This window comes from Capricornis sumatraensis, chromosome 20 (assembly GCF_032405125.1).
Source record: "Capricornis sumatraensis isolate serow.1 chromosome 20, serow.2, whole genome shotgun sequence".
Lineage (NCBI taxonomy): Eukaryota > Metazoa > Chordata > Mammalia > Artiodactyla > Bovidae > Capricornis > Capricornis sumatraensis.
The window spans coordinates 56,452,202-56,462,247 of record NC_091088.1 but is presented as its reverse complement, the minus strand read 5'-3'; the positions used below and the strand labels follow the sequence as shown (position 1 = coordinate 56,462,247).

At 55.5% G+C, this 10,046-nt stretch overlaps 1 protein-coding gene across 9 annotated transcripts in view; it reads right to left on the bottom strand.

Moving 5' to 3' along the window:
• Nucleotides 1–2,128: 2,128 nt before the first annotated feature.
• The window catches only part of POU2F2 (POU class 2 homeobox 2), a 30,319-nt gene continuing 22,401 nt past the window's right edge, over nt 2,129–10,046 (bottom strand). For 3 of the 9 annotated variants that reach the window (XM_068993231.1, XM_068993232.1, XM_068993229.1), the window contains 10 exons: nt 8,785–8,890; nt 8,600–8,691; nt 6,469–6,582; nt 6,100–6,241; nt 5,869–6,017; nt 5,616–5,792; nt 4,428–4,494; nt 2,922–3,123; nt 2,716–2,789; nt 2,129–2,463 (listed from right to left, as the gene is read on the bottom strand). In XM_068993231.1, the coding sequence (XP_068849332.1) occupies nt 2,129–2,463; nt 2,716–2,789; nt 2,922–3,123; nt 4,428–4,494; nt 5,616–5,792; nt 5,869–6,017; nt 6,100–6,241; nt 6,469–6,582; nt 8,600–8,691; nt 8,785–8,890 (1,458 nt within the window). Of the gene's footprint in view, nt 2,464–2,715; nt 2,790–2,921; nt 3,124–4,427; nt 4,495–5,615; nt 5,793–5,868; nt 6,018–6,099; nt 6,242–6,468; nt 6,631–8,599; nt 8,692–8,784; nt 8,891–10,046 lie in introns of those variants that run through there. The other 6 variants (XM_068993233.1, XM_068993235.1, XM_068993234.1 and 3 more) reach the window with 4 other exon arrangements.

The following is a 10,046-nucleotide window of genomic DNA, read 5'->3' as shown; positions in this document are numbered from 1 at the left end:
CTCGCGTCCTTCACAGCAACACTTTGGTTTGAGGAGAGACACAGAAACAAGGAGATGGAGAGAGGTGAGAGAGGAGGTTAGGAAGAGGGAGGGACAGCCGAGAGAGAGGAGGAGAGAGGGGAGAGGACAGACCGAAGAGAACAGAAGGACTCAAAAGGAGGAATCAAACCACCCGAAAGTTTGTTAGTTTTCCTTCGTCCATTCCTTTTTGCTTTCTCATTTCTTTTTTCCTGTTTTTTCTTAAAGCTTTTTCAGTTGATTGGGGGGGGGGCGGGGAGCTTGGGGCTCTTCACCCCCGTCCCTGACACCCTCTCTCAGCCCTGCCCACCCGCTTCCATCCGCCCTGGCTGAGGGACAGGCCTGGCCCCAGCCGCCCCCTCCAGCTTTCCCGAAGACGACGTCCATGAGGTATTTGTGAAGAGAAAGAAGCATCCATCCTTCCATCCGCCTTGGGGACCAAAGGCCTGGACCACTGGTGCAGGGGCCTGGCTCCACCTCGCGGCTCCTTCTTATTCGTTGAAGAGTCCTCGTCTTCTTTCCCTTAAATATATATATATCTATAAATTCTTTCTTTTTTCCTAGTTTTAATTTATTGTTTGGTTTTTTTGTGGTTTTTTTTTTTTGGTTCAAAACTTTGTTGGCCTCCCCAGTAGCAGGAGGGCAACGTGGCTCCCAGCAGCGTCTTTCCTCTTCCATCGAGATGTGTCCGGTGCTGGGCAAACATGAGGTCCAGCCAAGACTCGAGGGAGGTCTCATGGGAGTGGTGGTCACCAGAGCGCCCACTCAGATGGGGACCACAGGCCATGGCACTGTCCCTGCCACACCGACCCTGATGGGGACGCCATCTGGAGGAACCCCACCACTGGGGTGCGTGCGTGTGTGCGTGTGGGGTGGCGGGGGGAGGGAGAGGCATCTGCCAGGATCGGAGGGGCACAGGGCGGGAAGAGCAAGGTGAGTTCTCTTTTTGGTTTCTGGTCAAAAATGTCGAAGAACGTGAAGGATCCCACGGATAGGCACTGGAATATGAATTTTTTTTTTTCTTTAAGGGAAACTGACAGACGAGGATGGAAAAAAGACAACTTGAATGCCCTCACCTTCTCCTCTCTTGCCTGAAACTTCCTCCTTCCCTTGGACCAGGGATAGTGGAAGGTTCCAGAACAGAGGAGGGTGACAGGTGGGCAGGGTGGGGTGGGGTAGGGGGAACATGTGAGAGCTAGAGCTTGGCAAAATGGCCTAGCCCACCCTTCAAAGGGAAAGGGCGGGGGAGGTACAAGGGCTGAAAAGTCATCCCAGGCCTGGCCTTGAACTCTCCCCTGGGTCAGGGAGGGAGGAGGTTAAAGCGAGACCCCCTGCCAGGGCGGGGAGAGCTGGGGGCCGGGAGAGAGGGGGAGACACAGGACAGGGACACATTCTGTTGAGCACGACGCTAAAAATTCTGTACATCCTTTGGATGAAGCTACTGAATATTTGGTGTAAGGTTGTTCAGGCCCTTTCTCTTTCACCTTCTGGAAAAGAATATTTGGTGGGTGGTTCTGAGCCCACCCCCTCCACCGCAGGCTGTGCCCTGTCTTGGCTGGCCCAGGGCAGGGGGTACAGGCTGGGAGGCTGGCACATTCTCTTTTTCCTTCTCTGGCCCCCGCCCCCCCCAGGGGGGAGCCCTGGCCCTACAGCCAGGGGTCGTGTAAGGTCCGCCCTGCTGAGGCTGCTCCGCCCCTGGCTGGGTTCTTATTTGGTGTCGTAGCAGTGAGGGTGAGCACATTGAGGTCTGGCTCCAGACTGGTATTTGGTTTGTTTGGTTTGGTGAGGAATTTTTTGTTTGTTTTTTGGTTTTTGTTTTTAATGTTTGTTTGTTTTTCACTTCTGGTTCCTTTGGGGGCAGCTGGTTTCTTTGTGATTATTTTTGGTTTTCTTTTTTCTGTTGGTTGATTTCTTTTCTTTTTTTTTTCTTTTTGGTTTGTTGGTTGGTCTTTTGTTTTTAATTTTTTGGTCTTTCCTCCCTTGTCACTCCTGCTCCGAGGACCCTCGGTGCCCCCACCGCCGGCCTCCTCGCCTGCTTCCCAGGCGGGCACGGAGCCGGCGGGGGGGGCTGGGGGGGTCAGAGGAGTCGGAGGGGAGGCATGGCGGGCCCTCACTCGGGCTTGGACCCTACCTCGGGTCCCCCTGGGCCTCCAGGGGTCTGTGCTGCCGTCTCACTGCAGGTAGAGGAGGACGAGGAGGAGGACGAGGAGGAGGACGAGGAGAGGCCAGGAGACTTGCTGGAGATGGAGGCTGCCACGGCCGCAGCAGCTGCTGAGACCAGGCCCACGCCAGGCGGGGCGCTGAGCAGGGGGAGCCCAGCGTGGTTCAAGAAGAGTGGTGAGGTCACCAGGCCTGGGCTCCCTGGGGCTGCACCAGCCGCCCCCAGCACCAGGTTCCCGCTGCTGTCAAGGCTGGTAAGGGGCAGGGTTCCACCAGAGGCCAGGGCTGGGAGGGAGAGAGAGAGAGGTTGGGCTGGGCATGCCTTCCAGCATCCTGCCCGCAGTGCCCTCTGTCCTCCCATCTGACCCGTGGACCCCGTCAGCACCCCTCACACCTTCCCCAGAGGTGAGATGGGTATGAAGAGATGAGCGATGCAGTGAGCGAGGGCAGGATGGCATGGCTGGAGCAGCAATGGGGGGCTCCAGGCCCCAGGGGACGGGGCTGGTGACAATGGGAGTGACCTAAGGCAGCACGCACCTTGGATAGTGGCCAAAGGGTTGTTGCTCATGAGGGCTGGACTCAGCCCGGAGCTCAACCCCACCATTGTGCTTCTGCAAGAGGCAAAGCAGAGGCATTAGCGGGGCAGAGACCCTCCCGCAGGATCGGAGCCGCAGCTCCCCACCCTGGAAGCAGCAGCGACCCTGCTTCTCCCCACAGCCTCCTACCTGCTGCTGCCCACTTACCCCGTGCTGGGGCTCAGGCCCGACAAGCCGATGGCCGAGTGGCTGCCTTGAGGGCTGGGATTTGTGCTGTTGGTGGTGGCCGGGGGTGGGGGGGTGACAGAGGGGATGGAATTGAGGGGGGGCGCGGCCCCGCCCCCGGCCCCACCCCCTCCAGCTGTCCGGCTGGGGTGCAGTGTCCCCACAGCTGAGGATAAGGTAGTAACTGCCAGAGAGAGACAAAGAGATGGAGACTTCAGCTTCCACTCGTCCTCCACTGAGGTCGACGCCTACCCAATCCCGCAAGCTCTCCTCAGTCAGGACACATTTAGGCCTCTTGCCCTTTCGTCCCACAGCCTCTGCCACAGTGACAGTAATCCCAGCACAAGCGGCAGCCACCCACTGGGCCTCTGCCCTGAGCTCAGAGTGCTTTCACACCCTGCTTATCCAGCCCTGAATCTCACCTCTGGGCCCCCTTGTACAAAGAACCAGGGGTGCCCAGAGGACAGACCCCTATGGCTCCCTCTAGGGACCAGGAAGGGGAGTGCAGCTGAGGCTGAGAGCGCAGAGCACAGACTCAGGTCAGACACCTGGGACAACAATCGCCAGCTTTGCAACATTGCAGCTGTGCCCTTGGGTGAGTACCTTCACCTCTCTGGCCTTCAGTTCCCTCATCTGGAAAATGGGGAAAATAACATAATCTATCTTATAAAATGGGTGTGAAGTCAACACTCACTATAAAGAGTTTAGACCTAGTTTAAACCGTTACTACTTTATAAACTTCCACTTACTATTTCTTAACCTGAGGGGGGGCAATTTGGTGTTTGTTTTTATATTATTTTTATATATGGTGTTAAACATGCCCTACCCCCGGGAAGGGGGCTTTCCAGGTGGCGCTAGCGGTGAAGAACCCACCTGCCAATGCAGGAGACCTAAGAGACGCCGGTTCGTTCTCTGGGTCGGGAAGATCCCTTGGAGGAGGGCAGGGCAGCCCACTCCAGTATTCTTGCCTGGGAAATCCCATGGACAGAGGAACCTGGCGGGCTACAGTCCACGAGGTCACACAGAGTTGGATACGACTGAAGCAACTTAGTACGCACGCGGCCCAGGAAGGAACAAAGGCAGGCTTTGGGTACAAAAGCATGTATATGCGTATGTGCATATACACTTCTGTATGTCTGTATTCGTGGATGTAGCTTCTGTATATATGATACATTCACAATCGTTTTACAACTGAGACTCAGAGAGGTAGGGTTGCTCCTGGAGTTCACAGTTTCTAAATGCCAGAATCAGAACCCAGGCACATCACCTTTATCAGCCTCCTGCTTCTCTCCTATGAAACTATGGAGCAGATGAAGCCTGAGCCACTCTGGCAGGTAGGGGTGAGTCTGTCCTCTTCCCCATCCCCCACCTCCAGGCTCCGTCTCGAGGCCCATAGATGCCCTGAGACACTGTGCTCTTGAGGACCTCAGGCTTGAGCCTGCCCTGCGTTCTCCCAGCACCCTGTCACTGCCCACCGCCCCCTCTGACCTGTTGTGCTCAGACTGCTGGAAGCTTGGGACAATGGCAGGGTCCCGGCGCCCCCTTGCGGTGTGACCTGGGGAGAGAGGAGAGAAGGCACTGTCTTCCGGCAGCTCCCCCGTGCTTCCTGTGGGTCCCGCACCTGTGCCTCCAGGGTGGGGAAAGGGGCTGTGGTTGCAAGGCTGTGTTTCTCTCATGCCAGGGGCTTTCCATCAGCTTTCGCCACATTTGCCCTAGGTGATCCTAGGCCACCGACAGTCATTCCCTGCCTCTCCTCTGATGCTGTCCCACTGCAGGTCTGAAGTATGCGTGTCTCTGCACATGCTCATGGTGGGGTGCGGGTGGTTAGGAGCATAAGGTGTATCTCTGCATCACAGTGTTGAGATGTTATATTGCTTGATTTTGGGGGGACCATTCACCAGTCTCCTTCTTAGCCTCCCTGCCTCCAGTCTCATCCTAATTCCAGAAGCCTCACTGTAAATGTGAGCCAGTCCCTCTAAGGCTCCAAACTCATCCTGGGTGCCTCACTGCCTGTGGTTCAGGATAAAGCTCCCTTCAGCACTGGACTTGGTATCTGGCCCTTGCCTATTCTCCACTCCTCCCCCACACTCATTCGTAAACATTCCAGCTCCAACCACACTAAACTGCACTGGAGTTTGCTGAACTGGGCTCAGCACACTCTGGCTTCTAGGCCTTTGTGCACATAGATCTCTTTGCCTGTCCATCATGTGGCTGGCTCACTCTCTCTTGTCCTCATGACTCAGCTCAGAGGGTCCCTCCTTCCTTCACATCCTCTGGGCCCCTTGCCCCTCTCTGTAGTGTCACACCTTCCACTCTAGGTGGGAAAAAGGGATGTCCTGTGCACAAGCAGGGCTGTACTGACGCCCCTGCCAGGGTCTGAGTGGTGGTCAATCTGCGTGAGGGGGGATCTCTACCTTGGGTCGTCCCCCTGTGGCTGCACCTTGGGACAGTTGTGTGTGTGGCCATGCCAGTGTGTGCCGGTGGTGCCTGGATCTCCAGCAGAGCAGTGTGTGCTGTGTGACAGCCTGTCCCCAAGGGTGGCTCTCCCTGCCTCCACCCATTCTGGGAACACTGTGGACAACCAGGTAGGTTGTGCTTCACACGAGGGGCCAGCCAAGGGGTGAGGGTGTGCCAGAGCTTGGAGACCCCCTCCTCCCCGCGTGGGGCTCTTGGTACCAGGTGGGGGCTGTAGCTGGCTGGCTTGCCCGGGCTGGGCAGCATGGGGGCCGCACTGCAGGGGTTGATGCGTTTCTCCTTCTGGCGCCGGTTGCAGAACCAGACGCGGATTACTTCCTTCTCCATGTGCAGCTGCTCTGCGATCAGCAGGATCTCCTCTGAGGTAGGCTTCTGGTTCTGCGGACAGAGGGCTCGTCAGCCCCGGACGCACCCTCCAGCCAGCCCTCGGGGCCGCCCGGGGGTGGGACCTCACCGCTAGAAAACTCTTCTCTAAGGCGAAGCGGACGTTTGTCTCGATGCTGGTCCTCTTCTTGCGTCTCCGTCCGGGGAGCCCGTCGAAACCCAGGCTGGGGCTGCTCAGCTGGTTGGGGCTGGGCAGGCTTGAGTCCACAGACATAGTCTCTGTGTCCGGGAGAAGGTGGGGGCGTGAGAGGGAGCCTCCCCTGGCCCGCCGACCGGAGAGGAACCCCAGCCCAAGTCCCACCTGCGTCATTGAGCCACTTCTCCAGGAGGGGCTTGAGTTTGCACATGTTCTTGAAGCTCAGGTTGAGGGCCTCGAAGCGGGAAATGGTCGTCTGGCTGAAGTCGTTGCCATAGAGCTTGCCCATGGCCAGGCCCACATCACCCTAGGCCCGTGGGGCGGGGAAGGGACGGCGGTCAGGGCTGGGCACAAGGCTCAGCCCCGCCCACCGCCCACTAGACTCCTACGCTCCCTGCCCCTCACCCTGCCACCATCTGGCCACGCCCTCTACTCCGCCCACCAGAAAACGAGGCCCCACCCCTCCCGCCACCAGAGGGTCCCGCTGCCCTGTCTCCCCACGCCCACCGCCTGTCCTGGCGGGCAGCCTCAGACCTGTGTGAAACCCAGCTTAATGCGGCGTTGCTTGAAGGTGCGAGCGAACTGCTCCAGCTCCTCCAGATCACTGGGCTCCTCGGGATGGGATGGTGGCTCCAAGCATTTGGGGGGCTGCGGGTGTGAGAGGTGCGGGTCGGGCAGCGTGGGGCGGGTCACGGCCTGGTGGGGCGGGCAGGTGGGTGGGATGTAGGGCCGAGGACCAGGATGGGGCTCAGCCTTGGCTTCTGTCCCCTCCCTCCCTCCCTGCCATCCAGACTCTCCCTGCAGACTCCCCTCCACCCGCCCCAGGTTGCTCCTCCCCACTCAGGGCCAATCAAGCTGACCCCTGCTGCCCCACAAGGGCGCTCTCACTGCCCGAAATTCTCTGCACATTCCCTCCTGGCCTGCAGACTCCCATAAGGAGCTGCCATCTCCTTCCACCAAAGGCTCTTTCCACGGGGGTTCACGGTTTTAGCCTCCTTTCAGGCAGGAAATCCAAGGACTGGCTCTGCTATCCAGTTGCTAGGATAGCAGAAATTTCTTAATCTCCCTGGGCCTCAGTTTCTCCCTCCGCGGAATGGAAACAATCATGGCTACCCTACCTACCCCACGGGGTTGTTGGGAGAATCAGGTTTAAAATGACTAGGCTGCAAATAAAGTAAAATTAAAAAAAAAAAAATAGGGAGGGACACTAGGGAGATTTACAAGGAGGCAGCAGTTCTCTCTGGAATGCTTCATTTCCCTAAAAATGAAACATCTAAACAGGTGATGGGTGCAGGGATGCTGGACACACAAGTCCTTGATCCATTATCCAAAAACCTCAGGGCCAGATGTGTTTTAGAATTCAGAAATTTTTCAGGTTTTAGAAAGCCTGCATGGGGCATATATCACAGATAATGTAAACTCTCCTCCGATTAGGGTCGAGGCATTACCCTATATTCAGACATATCAACAGCTGTTAGTTAAGGGTGAACATCACACAAGAGGGATAAAGAAGTGACACACTGCCTCAATTCAGGTTAAGACAGGTTTTGCAGCCAAATGACTTCCGGTGCCCACATTACAAGATCAGCTTGATTTTCTGAGCATTTTGGATTCTAGTGTTGTAGCCAAGCCCTGTATTAGCATCTAAACTTTTCAGGTTTTCTGAAATAATTTATATATTTTTTGAAAGGGCTGTCATGAAAAATAGGTAGGAGGGAACTTTGAAATTGTAATTATGAAACAGTATTATCAAAGCTGGGGGCTTCCCAGGTGGCTCAGTATCAAAGAATCTGCCTGTGATGCAAAAGACACAGGAGACGCAGGGAGTTCTATTCCTGGGTGGGGAAGATCCCCTGGAAGAGGGCATGGCAATCCACTCCAGTATTCTTGCCTGGAGAACCCATGGACGGAGGAGCCTGGCAGGCTATAGTTCATAGCGTCGCACAGAGGCAGACACGGCGGAAGCAACTAAGCACACATGCATGATCAAAGTTTAGAATGCAGGCAGCAAACTAAAAGAAAGGCCATGGGGACGAGATGGCCTGGAGAGCTCACACCATGCGGGAAGGGGCCTGTGCTCGTACCCTCTGAATGCAGATCCAGCCTTCCCATAGCTTCTGCTTTGTCAAAAGAAGCTGGGAATCTGGGAATTTTGTTGACAACTAACTCAATTTTTCAGTGAGTGTGGGCCACCGTTTGCAGTCTCTGGTCTGGAAAGGGGACATGAACCAACAGACGCCTTCCTCAGGGAACCGCCCCCCCACCCTACTTGGAGTGCTGGAGGAGATCTGAAGCATTTGTAATCTAAAGGCTTGTGAACCCCCTGAAATTTTGTTTTGTGCACTTGTGCCTTTTTTGGGGCAGTGAGAGGTCAGACTCAAATCTTCCACCAGATTCTCCAAGGAACCCATGTGCCTGCAAGGGTTAAGAGCCACTGGTCTGGCTGACTTCCCTCATTCTGTGGAGGAGCAAACCAACTCAGACAGAGAGAGCAGCTTGCCTAGGGTCCCACAGCAAATCAGTGGCAGAACAGCGCTGGGCCCTGGGGCTCCCGACCCCCATCTTGGCCCCTGTGGCTGCAGGTGGGCCAAATGGGAAGCAGACCCTCACTCCTCCAACTTCACACCTTTCACCCACACCCTGAAGTCCTCAGTAGACCGGTTACCTGTGTGGGCAGCCCTGCCCGGGGCTGGGAGGTCAGAAGAGCTCCCTGGGTTTGCTGAGGTAGCTGGAATAGATTTGGCGTTGGTAGCAGGCCTGGAGAGACAAGAGGGACCACACGGGGTGAGGGGGGACAGCAGGAGTCGTGTGGAGGCATTGGGGGAGGCCGTCCAAGGTAGAGGGTCTTACCTGGCTGACTCTGCTGGGCCTGCGGCAGCAGGAACTGAGCAGGTGGTTGGAGGTGGTGGCCTGGCACAAGCACCAGCTGCTGGAGCTGGAGGAGCTGCTGGATGTCCTGGCAGGGAGGAGGGCGGACAGAAAGACAGCCTGAGTCCTGGCCCGCTTTCTCTCTCGGCATCCCCCAAACCCCAAGTGGTGCTCCACAGGGCAGGCTGGCACTAGTCATCAAGGGATGGAGCACGGGTCGCTGGACACATCCCTGAGCTGAGGGCACCAGGGAGGCCTGAGCATCCTACATGTGTCATCACAGGAGAGCTCACTCTTTATTTACCTTTTCTTTCTTGGTGGGATATTTGCCTTGTCTTATATTCCCACAGAACAGATAGAATCACTTAAAAGTGTAAATCAGACAGTCTTCCTTCCTTTTAAAACACTCCCAAGGCATATGATATCATGTCTGGAACTAGCTTTAAAATACTCCAGCCCCCAGTGACCAGACTCTTGAGAGTCCCTTGGACTCCAAGGAGATCAAACCAGTCAATTCTAAAGGAAATCAACCCTGAATATTCATTGGAAGGACTGGTGCTGAAGCTGAAGCTTTGGCCACCTGATGCGGAGACTTGACTCATTAGAAAAGACCCTGATGCTGGGAAAGCTTGAAGGCATGAGAAGGGGGCTCAACAGAGGATGAGATGGTTGGATTGGTTGGATGGCATCACCAACTCAGTAGACATGAGTTTGAGCAAGCTCCAGGAGACAGAGAAGGACAGGGAAGCCTGACATGCAGTCCATGGAGTTGCAAAGAGCTGGACACAACTTAGCAACCGAACAAGTAGCTGATTAAATTGGTACAATCACTTAGGAAAACTCTTTGGCATTGTTATGAGTTGAATTGTGTCGTTACCCCTTACCCCCGAAAAAAAAAGACATGTTGGAATCCTAACCTCCCCAGAACCCCAGAGGGTGATGTTATTTGGAAATAGAGTCTTTGCAGATGATCATGTTAATGTGAGGTCATTAGGGTGGGCACTGATCCAACATGACTAGTATCCATATAATCTGGGGAGATTTGCAGACAGAGACAAACATGGATAGAGGAAAGATGACATGAAGAGATGCAGGGAGAAGGTGGTCATCTGCAAGCCAAGCAGAGAGGCCTGGAACAAATCCTTTTCTCCAGCCCTCAGGAGGAACCAACCTTGGCTACACCTGGATTTTTAAGTTCCATTTGCATGTGTGGCTCAGAGCATATAGCACCTGCCTGCAGTGCA